Source organism: Equus asinus, chromosome 8 (assembly GCF_041296235.1).
Source record: "Equus asinus isolate D_3611 breed Donkey chromosome 8, EquAss-T2T_v2, whole genome shotgun sequence".
NCBI lineage: Eukaryota > Metazoa > Chordata > Mammalia > Perissodactyla > Equidae > Equus > Equus asinus.
Genome location: NC_091797.1, coordinates 2,151,214 through 2,167,436, shown reverse-complemented (window position 1 = coordinate 2,167,436; position 16,223 = coordinate 2,151,214). Strand labels below are relative to the sequence as shown.

At 37.7% G+C, this 16,223-nt stretch overlaps 1 protein-coding gene across 11 annotated transcripts in view; it reads left to right on the top strand.

Annotated features, from left to right (window-relative positions):
• The window catches only part of FAM135A (family with sequence similarity 135 member A), a 113,042-nt gene that overhangs the window by 9,795 nt on the left and 87,024 nt on the right, over nt 1-16,223 (top strand). For all 11 annotated transcript variants that reach the window (XR_011504910.1, XM_044776964.2, XM_070514617.1 and 8 more), the window contains 2 exons: nt 8,210-8,299; nt 9,659-9,774. Coding sequence is in view for 9 of the 11 variants with exons in the window: in XM_044776964.2 (XP_044632899.2) it covers nt 9,698-9,774 (77 nt within the window). In the remaining 2 variants the exon portion in view is untranslated. The remainder of the gene's footprint in view (nt 1-8,209; nt 8,300-9,658; nt 9,775-16,223) is intronic.

Here is a 16,223-nt window from a genome sequence, read left to right as displayed (position 1 = left end):
TGAGGAAAACACTAAAGGAGGAAAGAGATAGGTTTTTCCAGGAGAAGAGAGTTGCTATTTTAGATTGGGTGGACAGGAAAGGCCTGAGAAGTTGACATCTGGGTCAAGACTAGGAGGAACTGAAGGAGTGAGTCATTTGGATATTTGGGAGGGAAGAGTGTTCCAGGGAACAAATGCAAATAAGGCAGGAATGTATTTTGTGTATTTGAGGAATAGCAAGGAAACACCTGTGATTGCAGTGGGCAGACTGGTTGGAGATGAAGTCAGGAAGTTACAGAAGATCCAGATTATCTCTGTCGTCATATGCCCATCGTAAGGCAATTTTACTGAACATGGTGGGAAGCCATTCAGGGTTTGGCACAGAGGAGAGAGAGAAAATTTGAATTATTTTCAATAATATGTATTATTATGTAACATATTATAATACATAATTATATTATATATAACATATAACTACAATTAATATATATATAATATATAGTATAAAGGATCATCTGGCTACTTTTTTGAAGATGGCCTGAAGCAGGGATATATTAGTTAGGGTACAGCTTATGTGTAATTGCTGTAATGTAGTTATAAGACATAAATGTCTGAGCAGTCTAGGTAGGTAGGACACCTGTGTTCCATGAAACCATTTGGGAATCCAGAGTCTTCCCATCTTTTTGTTTTAGCTTTCTTCAAGATTTTGTCCTAATCTGCGTTGTCAAAACTAGGTCACTATCAAGAAGATATTCTACCCTGTAAAATAGGGAAACAGATGAAGACCAGGGCAAAAAAACTTAGCCATACCTTGTACCCGTGGCATTTTTGAGCTTAAAATAAGTGTTCAGTAAATGTTTGAATGAATAAATACCTGTTTTATATCTAGTAAATTAAGGCATAGAGACCTAACCAAACTTGACTAAGAGTCAGAACTGGAATGTGATCTCTACCCTGCACACAAGAATATACATATGGGAGAAGCTATCTTAGATAAGAGGTTATTTCCATGAAATGGGGCATGTATTATATAAAGGTAGCATTGCTTTTATCTCTTTAGAAATAGTTACTGTAAAAGCTTTTGATATGATTATTAAAGTTTAGAATAACAGTTATGGAAGATGGTAAAGTCTATATCTTTATGATGGAGAGAAGAAAAAATCTATGAAGAAGAGTAAACCTGGTCTAGTCTAACCTTTTTAAGTACCTAAAATAATTATATCAAGAACAAAAGTTTGGCTTTTTTTTAATCTAAGCAATATTTGGAGTGTGAAAAAAACTATTCAAGTATCCAGGTAGCCTTTCTTGGCAAAGTGTTTTAGATAGCTGATGACATCGTGTGTGTGTGTGTGTGTGTGTGTGTGCTCGTGTGCGTGTGCGCACACATTTTATATATATACATGTATATATATAAGATTTAAGAAATCACTTATTCTACTGGGAAGTTATTTAAAAATGGTGAATTCTGCATCTTAAAAATTAGTAAGCTTATAATGTTTTGGGTGTTTGTGAAGATTGTCTCTGAACTAAGAAAGTACTCTTCTGAGTGACATCATCATCATGCACGTGAGAGGATCCCTTGTCTCTCCCCTTTAGTCTACAGTGAGTAAAGCATCCATAACCCAACAAACACTACATTGCACAACATGCCAGGGCATTGGAGAGATCCACACATTGGTACATAGGAAACTGGGTGGATTGGAACACATGGAGGAGGCTAAATGGGGGAACAGCAGAGGCAGAGCCCAGGACCCTGGATCCCTGTCTGAGCCAGCCTTCCCCAGCCCCAGAGAACGTGGTGGACAGCAGCTAGGCACATGTGTGACTCCAGCCATCCAACTGTGGTGGCACCTGTGTCCATGGGAAGTGGAGCAGCAGTGGAGGTGGAGCCTCCACTCAGAGCCTTGTAATGGCAGAGGAGGCATGCACCAAACTCCGACATCTCAACCACAGCAGTGCCTGTGGCCATAGAGTAATAGGCAGCAGCACAGGCGGTGACCTGTGAGCGTGGCTCCCCACCTTCCCGCTTTCCCCACCACAGCAGAGCTTCTGACCCAGGTGATCCTGGATGTGGCTGAGGCATCATCCATCCCTGCGCCCCTGACAGCAAAACCAGCAACTGTAGTGACACCAGCAAAAACAAGGCATCAGTGACCCCCAGAAGCACAGACAGCAACAACGAGAGTACCAGCAACACCCAGAACAGAGGCAGTGGAAGGTGAAATGTGCATATCCTCAAATAGAACCAGAGGCAGCTCAGGTATGAGAAGCCAAAAACTAGGGCTGTACCACAACCTAGTGAAAAGGAAAGAAAGGCTTCTAATCTCTAGTCGATTGAAAAGTTTTAATCAAAACAAAGCTATACCTAAATAAGAAGCGTGTTTGCTACGGCAAATGCATCAGCAGAGGAATAACTCAGAATGCACCACAAAAAGCTTCAGTAATGTGGCATCACAAAGAACAATTCTCCAGAAACCAAACATAAGGTCATGGAAGATTGTGATCTAACTGATAAAGAAATCAAACTACCTATTGTGAAGAAACTCAGCGAGCTACAAGAAAGTTCAGTGAGCTCAGGAATAAAATGCATAAACAGAAGGAATACTTTACCAAAGAGATTGATACACTAAAAAAGAACAGAAAAAATTCTGGAGCTAAAAAACTCAGATGAAGAGTGCATTAAAAATAGAGCAGACCCTGTGGAAGAGAGAACTAGCAAGCTCAAAGATAGAAACCTAGAAATGATGCAGGTAGAAGAGGAGAGAGACTTAAGATTTTTTAAAAATGTAGAAATTCTGTAAGAATTATCAAACTCCATTATAAAGGGCAAAATAAGGATAATAGGTATACCAGAAAGAGAAGAGAGCAGAGATCTTATTTAAAGAAATAATAGCTGAGAACTTCCCAAACCTTGGGAATGAATGGGGTATACAAATCCATGAAGCTAATGGAACATTATCTCAATTCAAAAAGACCTCGGGGGCCGGCTCCATGGCTGAGTGGTTAAGTTCACACGCTCCGCTGCGGTGGCCCAGGGTTCGGATCCTGGGCGCGGACGTGGCACTGCTCGTCAGGCCACGTTGAAGCAGCATCCCACATCCCACAACTAGAAGGACCAGCAACTAAGATATACAACTGAGTACAGGGGAGGTTTGGGGAGAGAAAGCAGAAAAAAAAAAAAGACCTTCTCTAAGACACATGGTGATGAAACTGTCAAAAGTCAATGACAAAGAAAGAATATTAAAGGTAACCGGGGAAAAAACCAATAACCTACAAGAGAACCCCTATTAGGCTATCAGCAAATTTCTCAGCAGAAACTCTGTAGGCCAGGAGAGAGTGGGATGATATATCCCAAATACTGAAAGATTAAAAACTGTCAGCCAGAAATACTCCAGCAAAGTTATCTTTCAGATGTGAAGGAGAAGTAAAGGCTTTCTCAGACAGACAAAAGCTGAAGGAGTTCTTTGCCACTAGACATGCCTTATTAGAAATGTTGAAAGAAGCTCTCCTAACTGAAGTGGAAAGGCAGAGGTATACAAAGCTTTGAACAAGGTGACAGATAGGCAGAACCAGAAAATTGCAACTCAGAATAGGTTAGTAAACAATTACAAAGGTTAGAGGGAAAGGAAGCATTAAAAATAACTGTAGCCACTTCAGTTTGGTAGCAAACTTATAGTACAAAAAGGGATGATTTGTCACAACAAAAACATAGAAGGGGAAAAGGAAGAGGACGGAACCTATGTAGGCAAATGATTAGATGATATCAGCAGAAAAAGGACTATCTCATCTCTGAGACATTTTATACAAACCTCATGGTAACCACAAAGCAAAAATTCAGAGCAGAGTCACAAAACTTTAAAAAAGAGGAAACTGAGAAACACATCACAGAAAACCACTACACTGAAGTGGTAGATAGAAACACAAGGAAAAAGAAATAATGAAAATATAGAGCAACCAGACAACAAAAGATAAAATGGCAGTATTAAGTCTCTATATATGAATAATCATGCTAAATGTAAATGGAATGAGTTCACCAATCAAAAGACAGAGTGGCTGGGTGAATTATAAAACAAGACGTAATAGCATGCTGCCTCCAGGGACCCATCTCAGCTCTAAAGACCAACATGGGCTCAAAGTTAAGGGTTGCAAGATGATACTCTGAGCAAGTGACGACCGAAAGAAAGTGGGTGTAGCCATACTTATATCAGACAAGATAGACTTCAAGCCAAAAAAGATAAGAGACAAAGATGGACATTATATAATGATAAAGGGGACAATCCATCAAGAAGATATATTTATTAATGTATACACTCCCAACATAGGAGCACCAAAATATATAAAGCAATTGTTAACTGATCTAAAGGGAGAAATTAACAGCAATACAATAGTAATAAGGGACTTTAACACCCCACTTAGATCAATGGGTAGATCATCCAAGCAGAAACTCAACAAGGAAACTTTGGCCTTAAATAAAACATTAGACCAGATGGACTTGATATAGAGAACATTCCATCCAAAAACAGGAGACTACACATTCTTCTAACTTTACATGGAACATTCTCAAACATAGACTATACATTGGGAAAAGAAAAAAGTCTCAGTAAATTTAAGAAGATTGAAATCATCTCAAGCATCTGACCACAGTGGTTTGAAACTGGAAATCAACTACAGGAAGAAAGCCAGAAGTGTCACAAATATGTGGAGACTAAACAACATGCTACTTTACAAGTATTGGATCAACGAAGACATCAAAGGAAAAAATCAAAAAATGCCTCAAGATAAATGAAAGTGAAAACACAACATACCAAAATCTATGGGATCCAGCAAAAGTGGTACTAAGAGGGAAGTTTATAGCAATACAGGCCTACCTCAAGACACAAGAAAAATCTCAAATAAACTGTCTAACATTACACCTGAAGGAACCAGAAAAAGAACAAGTGAACCCCAAAATCAATAGAAAGAAGGAAATAATAAAAATCACAGGAGAAATAAATGAAATACAGATGAAAAAGGCAATAGATCAGTGAAATTAAGAGCTGGTTCTTTGAAAAGATAAACAAAATTGACAAACCTTTAGCTAGACTCACTAAGGAAAAAAGAGAAGTCTCAAATAAGTAAAATCAGAAATGAAGACGAGAAATTACAACAGATACCACAGAAATACAAAGGATTATATGAGAATTCTGTGAAAAGCTATTTGCTAGCAAATTGGACAATCTAGAAGAAATGGGTAAATTCTTAGAATCATACAACTTCCCAAAACTGAATCAAGAAGAAATAGAGAATCTGAATAAACTGATCACTAGTAAGGAGACTGAAATAGTAATCAAAAACCTCTCAAAAAACAAAAGTCCAGGACCAGAGGCCTTCTCTGGTGATCTCTACAAAACATTCAAAGAAGATTTAATGCCTTTTCTTCTCAGACTCTTCCAAAAAATTGAAGAGGAGGGTATGCTTCCTAACTCACTCTGTGGGGCCAGCATCTTCCTGATACCAAAACCAGACAAGGACAACACAAAAAAGAAAATTACAGGCCATATCACTGATAAACATAGATGGAAAAATCCTCAACAAAGTGTTAGTAAACTGAATACAACAATATGTTAAAAAGATCATACACCACAATCACTTGGGATTTATTCCATTTATCAACATTTGTAAGCAGATCAATCAGTGTGATACACTACATTAACAAAATGAAGAAAAAAGTCATATGATCATCTCAATAGATGCAGAGAAAGCATTTGACAAGATTCAGCATCCATTTATGATAAAAACTCAAATAAAATGGTTAAAGAAGGAAAGTACCTCAACATAATAAAAGCCATATGTGACAAACCAACAGCTAACATCATATTCACTGGTGAAAAACTGAAAGCTATTCCTCTAAGAACAGGAATAAGACAAAGATGCCCACTCTCACCAGTCTTATCAAACATAGTGTTTGAAGTCTTAGCCCGAGTAATTAGGCAGGAAAAGAAATAAAAGGTATCCAAATTGGAAAGGAACAAGTAAAACTATCACTATTTGCAGATGACATGAATTTAGATATAGAAAATCCTATAGAATACACTAGAAAACTATTAGAAATAATAAATGAATATAGTAAAGTCATAGGATATAAAATCAACATACAAAAATCAGTTACGTTTTTATACACTAATCACAAATTAACAGAAAGAGAAATCGAGAATATAATCCCATTTACAATTGCAACAAAGAATAAAATACCTAGGAATAAATTTAATCAAGGAGGCGAAAGACCTGTACACTGAAAACTATAAGACATTGTTGAAAGAAATCAAAGACACAAAGATTTGGAAAGGTATTTCATGCTCATGGATTGGAAGAATTAACATAGTTGTAATGTCCATGTTACCTAATGCAATCTACAGAGTCAATGCAATCCCTATCAAAATCTTGACAACATTTTTCATTGAAATAGAACAAAGAATCCTAAAGTTTATTTGGAACAACAAAAGACCCTGAATAGCCAAAAAGCAATCCTGAGAAAAAAGAATAAAGCTGGAGGCATCACAATCCCTGACTTCAAAATATCCTACAAAGCTATAGTAATCAAAAAAGCATGGTACCGGCACAAAAACAGACACAGAGATCAATGTAACAGAATTGAGAGCCCAGAAATAGATCTGCACATTTATGGACAGTTAATTTGCGACAGAGGAGCCAAGAACATACAGTGGAGAAAGGAAAGTCTCTTCAATAAATGGTGTTGGGAAAACTGGACAGCCACATGCAAAAGAATGAAACTTGACCACTATTTTATATCATACACAAAAGTAGACTCAAAATGGATTAAAAATGTGTATGTAAGACCTAAAACCCTAAAACTCCTAGAAGAAAACATAGTATGCTCTTTGACATCAGTCTTAGCAATATCTCTTTGATATGTCTCCTCAGGCAAGGGAAACAAAGGACAAAGTAAACACATGGGACCATATCAAACTAAAAAGCTTTGTACAGTGAGGGAAACCATCAATAAAACAAAAAGTCTGCTGATTAGGAGAAAATATTTGCAAATCATATATCTGATAAGAGATTAATATTCAGAATATCTAAAGAACTCATACAACTCAACAAAAAAGACAACCTAATTAAAAAATGGGCCGAGGATCTGAACAGACGTTTTTCCAAAGAAAAATGGCCAGTAGGCACTTGAAAAGATGTTCAAAGTCTCTAATTATTAGGGAAATTCAAATCAAAACCACAATGAGATATCACTTCGCACCCATCAGAGAATGGCTGTTATTAAAAAGACAAGAAATAACAAGTGTTGGAGAGGCTGTGGAGAAAAGGGAACCCTTGTACACTGCTGATGGGAATGTAAATTGGTGTATCCACTGTGGAAAACAGTATGGAGGTTCCTCAAAAAATTTAAAATAGAACTATCATATTATCTTGGTATTCCACTTCTGGGTATTTACCCAAATAATATGAAAACACTAGTTTGAAAAGATATATGCACCCTTAGGTTCATTACCTCATTATTCACAATAGCTAAGACTTGGAAACAACCTGAGTGCCCATCAATGGATGAATGGGTAAAGAAGATGTGGTATATATGTATATACAATGGATACTAATCGGCCACTAAAAAAGATGAAACCTTGCCATTTGTGACAACTTAGTTGGACCTTGAGGACATTACGCTAAGTGAAATAAGTCAGACTGAGAAAGACAAATACTATATGTTTTCATTCATATATGGAAGATAAAGCAACAACAAGAAACAAACACATAGACACAGAGAACAGATTTGTGTTTACTAATAGGGGAAGTGGAATGGAGGAGGATGGAAGTGGTAAAGGGGGACGTGTGTAGTAACAGATGGCAGCTAGACTTTTGGTGGTGAACACGATGTCATGTATACAGAAGTTGAAATATGATGTACACCTGAAATGTGTATAATGTTATAAACCAATGTGACCTCAATTTAAAAAAATTAAAAAAAGAAAGTACTCTTTTGTTTATTATTGTGCTTTGAAGTATACACAAGTGAATCCTTAACAAAGATATAATCATTAATGTTGATGTCATTGCAACTGTGAATGAAAACAAATCTCTCAAACTTATTCTTAAGTGTTATGGAGGATATGGATCATTTAGATAAATTGAGTTTATTAAGTAGCTAATGAAGCATAAGTTTCCTTAAAATAGACGTTTTTATGTCTACTATTTTGTTTGAGATGCTATTTTTTCTTTCTCATAGGGGGAATAATATATTTTAAACAAGAATCAGTAATTGGAAGTACAAGATTGGTTGTTTAATAATGTTAAAATGAAGTTTTGATCAGCAGAGGTAAGAATATGTCTTTTATTTTTTTGCATTTAATTCATGATAGATCAGAATATTTGCTAAAGTTCTATTAAGAGCTATTTCAAGAGCGGTGAAGGGTCTGAGATTTTACCCCGTCTGCAAGATGACAGCCTAGTCTGCCACCGTGCCATGGACGTGGGCAGAAGACAGACTCCTGGGTCAGAGGAAAGGCGACACCTGCACGTGAGCAGGTTGTGTTACAGTAGAGGAACCCTGAGCAAAGGGAACCCAAATCTTCTATAATGGACAGTAAGCCTGCCTGACTTATGCCTCAAGGGGAGGCTTTATCTCTATTACACAGAACAGTAAGCAAATCTATCTCTGACTTCTAAGACAGTTTGGTGAACATGCATCCTTGAAAAATAGTCTGGAACAAAGGCTTGCAAAACACGCAGAAACACAAGACTCTAGAGAATCTTCCTTCAACACTTTCTTCTTCTGAATTGCTTTTTAAAGCATGAATTATTGATAAGGATGATTATTACAGTACTTTTTTGAAAAGATAGAAACCACTGAAATATCCTATGATAGGAGATTGTTTAAATTGTAACATTCACAGTGTAACAGCAATTGAAAATAGTGTTTTAAAACTACATTTATATTGACATAAATGTTCATCAAAAATTAAGTGAAATAAATGGGTTATAAAATGTTCGTGTGGTTCGAGCCACTTTCATAGAAATTGTACAAATGCATATACACATGAAGAATATATACCAAAGTGTCTCTTTCAGTGAATATAATTGTGAATGTTTTCATTTTGCTTGTATTTTTTTTAACCCCTTTGAAAATGAATACTTTATGCTTTTGCAATGAGGGGGAAATTTTTTCTTTTGAAATTTAAAAGTGAATAGTCATTTAAGAACTTTACCTAACAGAGAAAAATCTTCATGAAGTCAAGTGGGGATTAAACAGTATTAATTCTCTTTTTGACTCTGGAGTTGCTTTTATGTGCATTGTAGAACTAGTAGAGAGTAATTAGGTAGCTTAATTTTTCTTACAAAGTTACTATTTTATCTATGATAAATAAAGTCAAGAGTTTCTTTTAGCAATTTGCTGTATTATTTATTATCACATAGATATCATGAAGGGAAACAATCTTAGAAAAAGCATCTTAATAGGACACATCTTAAGTGATAGAGTAGTGCTATTTTAGTAAGTATATTATTAGTATATTTGGTAAGTATAGAATCTGGTGCTGGTTGGGTGCACTGAACTCATTTGCCTTGTTTTTATTTTATGCCTATGTATCATCCTCCGCAGTGTGTTTACACATTAGTGTTTTGTAAGTTGGCTTTTTTGTTGTGCTTCTCACGATTTTTTTCCCCTTCTTTAACCAAGGTGCTGTTACCAGATTTGTCTTCTGAGTATAAATTAAAAATGACTGAAGTTCAAGCAATGGTAGAATTCTCCGTGGAGCTAAACAAGTTCTACAATGTGGATTTATTTCAGAGAGGGTGTGTATTTTAATGTGAAAATTATATATTTTGCATAAGATAAGATGTACTGTTTTCATTTAAATTTAATTACATGCTTTTTTGTTCCTGCATATGTAAGGAGAACAATGAGCTATATTCAAGTAGTTATTTTCTCAGAGAAATTTTATTCTTAAATAGATATTTGAGAATATTCACATGGATTTGATGATAATGCTGGATATGTTTAACATGTGTTTATGAATTTGTAGAGCATTGAGAGGACTGTAATGAAAATGTATAAGATCTCATTTCTGCTCTTTAAAAGCTTATAGTATATGGGAGAAAGAAAATATATACACAAAACAGGTAGGAATACGAAATGATGGACCTTCAATAGTAAATACAGGCAGCGCTCCAGGAATCAGAACAGAAAGACATGTTTCTGGGTCAGCACGTTAGCAAAGGTGTTTGGGAGGGCCAGGATCAGAGCGTGGTGCGATTCAGCTGGGCAGAGGTAAAGCAAACAGCCCTTTAGAGGAGTGAGCACAGCACAAACCAAGTCTTGGAAATAGGAGTGAAGGTGATATTTAAAGAATATTTGGGAGATTGGATATTCTCTGGGAGAACTGCAGAAGAAAAGATAGTGAAGAAAGGAGAGGTTGTTTGTGAAGGACTTTCATTGTCTGCAGAAGAGTTGATGGACACTAGGGATTTGGGTGGACTTCGATGGTTTCTAAGTAAGGATGAAATTGTCCCTGTGTTACAATAAGCGCTTACTAACATGGTGGAGGCTGCGATGCATTAGACTGACGGTCGTGTAGAAGTAGCAGAAGCATAGGGAACAGTTTAGAGGTGCTTGGAGGAACTCAAGATAGAAACCCAAAGGTGAGTACTAAGAGTGGTAGTAGTGGGCTGTGACTAACAGGAAGAGAACGAGGGAGATTTTCTATTGGTTTTTTTTTTTGGCTTAGCCATCGTGTTGAAAAAATAACAACAGCCCTGCCCTACTCTGCTCCATGATGTCTTATCCCTCAGCAGGACAGTCTGGGTTTGTTCTCATGGTAGAGGCAGGAGTCCAAGGAAGAGAGCAGAGGATGCAAGGCCCTTGAATTGGCACACTTGTTACTTCCACTGTGTTCTGTTGGCTAAGCAAGTTACAAGCCCAGGCCAGGAGTCTAGACTGGCGGCTCTTTGGCGAATAAAACTCACTTTAAAACTTTATGGGGTTTCTGTATGTCTGATAAAGTTCTTTCCATGTGCTGAAACCCACACCCGCAATTGTTCTTTGAGATATGACCTCTCTTGATGTAATCACTACAATTTGAGGATCAGAATTCTGTGGGATCATGCCCCTAAACTTTCTAAAAGCCCTTCTGTCAAACTGAGAATGTCTACTTAGACACTGCCTTAATTCCTTTAGAGATCTTAAGAAAGGGATTTACAGCCACACCCCTGATTTGATCTTTGTCCATGGTGGCATTTTATTTTGAAAAACTTTAGGTTTCCAAACCGTTTTATTTTCTGTCCCAGCGAGGGCTGGTCTCTCAGTGCTCCCTCCAGATGCTGCTTGTACGATGACCAGTCTTTCTTAGCTCTTCTCTTTCCTGTCAAACTTTAGTGAGGAGCAACCAGTCGACATTTTCAGCATTCTGCCTGGAAATTAGCTTGCTCAATTCCAGAAGTTTCTTAGGTACATTGTTTAACTTCTGAGTTATTGCTGACAGTATGTTTACCAAAAGTTTCATCACTACACATCATGGGTTGCCATTTTTTAAGTCTCCTATAATTTCCTCATTATTTTTCTGGCCTCTATAGTTATTTTGGTCCCAAAGTCAATGCCACATATTTTAAGTTTTTCTTATGGTGCACACGCCTTCTAAGGTACTAATTTCTGTATTAGTTGTTTGTTGCCACAATGATGCAGCTGACAACAAATACAAAGGCTCGGTGGCATCACGGCAGTAAGCATCTATTTTTACTCACAAGTCTGTGGATCAGCTGAATGGTCCTGCTGACGTGGTCCAGCTTGGCTAATCTTTGCTGGGCTCACTCATGAATTCAGTCTACTGGCAGTTTGGCTGGGTGCAAACAGATGTAGAATGGCCTCACCTGGGTGGACTCAGCTCTTGTTTTATGATCTCTCATCCTCTACCTTATTCTCACGGAGGAGGCAGGGTCCAAAGAGAGACAGAAACTATACAAGAAGACCTTTTAAGATCTAGGCTTGGAACTAGTTCACTGTCATCTCTGCCATGTTGTATTGCCCAGCAGGTCGTGAGGCCAGCCCAGATTAAAGGGGTGGGCAGCTACACTCCACTGCTCAGTGGGAGTTGCATCGCAAGAGGTGTGGATATGAGATGGGTGGAAAAACTGGGGACATTTAAAAAATCAATCTACCAAACACTTGAACGTTTTTTGTTATTAATTTCTATGAAGCATTTGGGGGAGTAAATAGTAGGATTTAATGACTGATTCCATGTGGAGGATGATGCTGGGATGTAAAAAACATTAAAAAATATGTATATAGAGGTATGCTCAGCAAAGAGAAAAATACAGATGAATCAAATAGGGCAGAATCTTTTTAATTGTTGAAAATGGGCAGGGGGTGTATGAGTTCATTGCTCTACTGTTTGCAAATTTGGAATTTTTAATACTAAAAATTTTAAAGGGTAATGCTGAAGTTTTAAATCACGTTGACTTGGACAATATTAGTAATACTGAAATAAGTGAGGAAGTTGGGTGGGATGACTCTTATGGGACGCAAGAGTAGTTCATTTTGATATGTTGAGTTTGAGGTGAGATGTGCAAGTGGAGGTAGTTCCTACGTAATTGGAGGTTTGGAACTGAGATCAGGATTAAGTGAATTATTGTTCCATTTTATTGTCAGCTGTCATAAACAGCATGTGTACTTGCTGCTTTCATTAATTTTCTGTTACTCTGCAGTCTGCTTTCCCCATCCATTGAGGACTTTGGAAGGATATTGGTGTGTTACTGATCTTTCAAAAATCTAATGATCAGAGGGGCCGGCCCCATGACGAAGTCGTTAAAATTCCACATGCTCTGCTCTGGGGGCCCAGGGTTTGCAAGTTCGGATCCCAGGTGCGGACCTACTCCACTCATCAGCTGTGCTGTGGAGGTGTCCCACTTACAAAGTAGAGGAAAACTGGCACAGATGTTAGCTCAGGGCGAATCTTCCTCCAAAAAAAAACTGGCTGAGATAGTGGGCTTTGAGATATAGTTGATTTACTTGATTTTGCTGCAGATTGGTAGCAGACGTCTGAGATGCACCAGTCTGTGTGCCGCTGTTTAAAGAGCACAGCTTTGGAGGAGTAGCAAATGGTTTCTAGAATGGAGCTGCATTTCATTCATTTCAGAAGGAAGCAAATGAACCAGGTATTTCAAATATTTAGAAAACCTGGTAACTTTGACAAAGTGTTACACATGTGCTGCATATTCTTCAGTAAAGCAAGTGAAATCTTATCAGGCTTTGATTTGTTTCCAGATACGTTTGGGCCAGTCACTAATGCAGCATACTGCTGATCACGAGTAATGAGGGGAAGGTTGTTTGGGTGGAAGTGGAAGGAGCGAGAGTAGTTAGACTTGGTTATTTTCTATTTCACGTCTGGGTTACCATAAAACAGTTTCATTACAGAGCTGTAGCTGCTGCCGCTTTTCCTAGTCGTGCACTGGCACCGGTTCCTCGTCATAAAATGTCCTATTGTAAGGTGAAGAATATATTATGATTTGGAGATAGAGAAGAGCAAGCATATGGATTTAGAAGTTGTTTTCTTTAATTTTAATAACGTTACAAAACCATGGAGCTTAAATCCTCTTAGGAAAGTCATGTAGAACTCCAGAAGCCAGCTTCCATACAACACAGTTTTTAAAAGCTCTGAACAAAATGACCTTAAATCCCTTCTGTTTATGATTGTAAGGTTGTTAAACTCTTGGAAAGTTTATAGTTTGATTAAGAAGGACTGTCAGCCGAAAGAGTCAGAAAATGTCCCGCTGAATTTTTGGATCATTGACATTGATTACAACCTTGGAAAAAATGATCTCTTGTCTATAGTGTCATGTATATGTTGTATAAAGTTCACAAATTGAGGACTTCTGATTAAATAGTGGTGATTGGGGCTCACAAGGAACTACCTCAGGTTTTCTTTAAGACCTTCAAAACTAAAATTGTCCTTTTCTTCAGAAAGATAAGAACTGAGAATACTGTCTAAGTAGTTCATCATTTTCTCAGCTTTAGACGAATCCACCACTCTGTAGTCAGCAAAGTTAGTTTTCTCACTATAATTTACATCAATTATTAGAACATAAAGGTTGCTCTCATTGCATGCCCTACCTCATTCTTTTTACCAATGCCATGGTGCAGGTGGGTCTAACCTGAATCCGCATTTTACAGACGGAGCACAAGCGTGTTAGGTTCAAGGGGCGAGTAGGTTGTGCCTCTGTAGGAGCCATTTAATTTGGTTTCGGAGGTATGAAAAAAGCAGTTGTGAACATCATAGTTGGCAATGTGGACTCTTCCGTTTTTTGTTCTCACAACCGGAAACTCATTTTGTTTTTGTTTTTGCCATTTTTTGGCTTGTTTGAGAAAGGGTGTCTTTGCATCCTTTGAAAAGAGATCGTAATGATGGGTCGTGACAGTCACTGACGGGGTTGACAGTGATTGGCTAGCTCAACGATTAGCTAGAACTAGCCTTGGACGCACCTTGTTTGAAGTATAAATAGAGGAAATCAAATTAGGAGCTGTAAAAAAAGATCTGTAGAGAAAACAAAAAAAATAGTTTAATATTACTTAATTAAGTAGAAGAAAATCTTCGCATTAAAGAACAATGTGTTGTTGTGAGAAATGTCTACACGAAAATCCAAGCATACTGACGTGACAAATGCAGCAGAAACCCCCGTGGAAAGAGAAACATGGAACATGGCACTCGGTTTGCCAGAGTGGACCAGCACATGCCCTCGGGTCAGAAGCAGCTCCACTGCTTTCCGACCTCACTGCGATTGTGTTTGATAATTTCTGCTCTCTTGTCACCACCTCAATTATTTTATAATGATAGGTTTTTATATTTTATTTGGCAATCTTAGTGGGTTTTTTTAGCAAGAAGTTGTTTCTGAATAACCTAGCCCACCACAGCCTTAAAAAGAAAATGTTTTGGGACCAGCCCAATGGCGTAGTGGTTAAGTTCGCGGACACTGCTTCGGTGGCCTGGGGTTCACGAGTTCCGGTCCTGGGTGCAGACCTACACACAGCTCATCAAGCCATGCCGTGATGGCATCCCACATACAAAATAGAGGAAGATTTCCACAGATGTTAGCTCAGGGACAGTCTCTTTCAAGCAAAAAGAGGAAGATTGGTAAGGGATGTTAGCTCAGGGCCAATCCTCCTCACCAAAAAAAAGAGGAAAGGTTTTATCCTTTGTTTTTTAAATTTTATCTATTTGACTAAATTATTAATTATTAAATTAACATATGCACATTTTAAAGTTGTTCATTTTTAAATATTTATACCTTCAAGGTACATGGTTCCTGTGCTTCAGAAGTTTGAAATGAAGCATCTGTCAATTGTTTATTCTGAAGCTTTTATATAATTTACCTGTCTATTTAAAAATATCAACGTTTCGCTTATCTTTTTTTCCCTAGCACCTAGCCTTGTGCCTGGTGTGTAGGAAATCCTTAATAAGTATTATTATTATGATTATATTATTGCCAGTACTACTTGAGGTTCCTCCCTCTGAGAGGATCGGACTTCCCACTGTGTTGAAGTTAGGCTTGGCTAAGTGGTTTGCTCTCTCTCATGAAATATGAGGGGATTGTTGTAGGCAGCTTTCGAGGGGAAGCTTCTAGGGCCAGTGCGTGTGTCCGCCATAGCGTTGCTCCCTCTGCCCTGAGAACGTACTTCGGAGATGGCTGTGCTGTGTGTGTCAAGGCCCTGGAACAGACATGTCATGGAGGAGACGGGCAACTGGACAGCCAGGCACCAGTTTCACGAGCATGAAATAAACTTTTGAGATCTAGGGGTTGTTTGTAATTGTGCATAACATAAGAAAGCAGACACATTCCTCATGCCATGAGAATTCATTGTCATTGTCCACTTGTTCACTGTCTTTATATACGTAGGTCTTTTTTTTTTTTTTTAACATTAGGTCATGGTTCCATTCCTAATCTTTTGATAGTTTTATGCTACCCTTATACTCTGATTTTATCTATTGTGGTTTATGCTTTTTAAGTATTGTTAATTCTTTGCTCTCTGTATTATATCTGCTTAGTTTAGTAATTGTGAGTGAATATTTGTGATAAATCTAATAAAGACATAACAATTTGACTCTGTGTTCAAGTAATGTAAGAACAGTCTTCATTCTTTCTGATTCATTACAAAGGCAGGATCTTTACTTGTTTTCATTTGTTTGTTTTTATTCAGTTTATTTAAACTAAAACTAACCGAAAAATAGGTCACCGATTTCTCCCACCCCACCCCT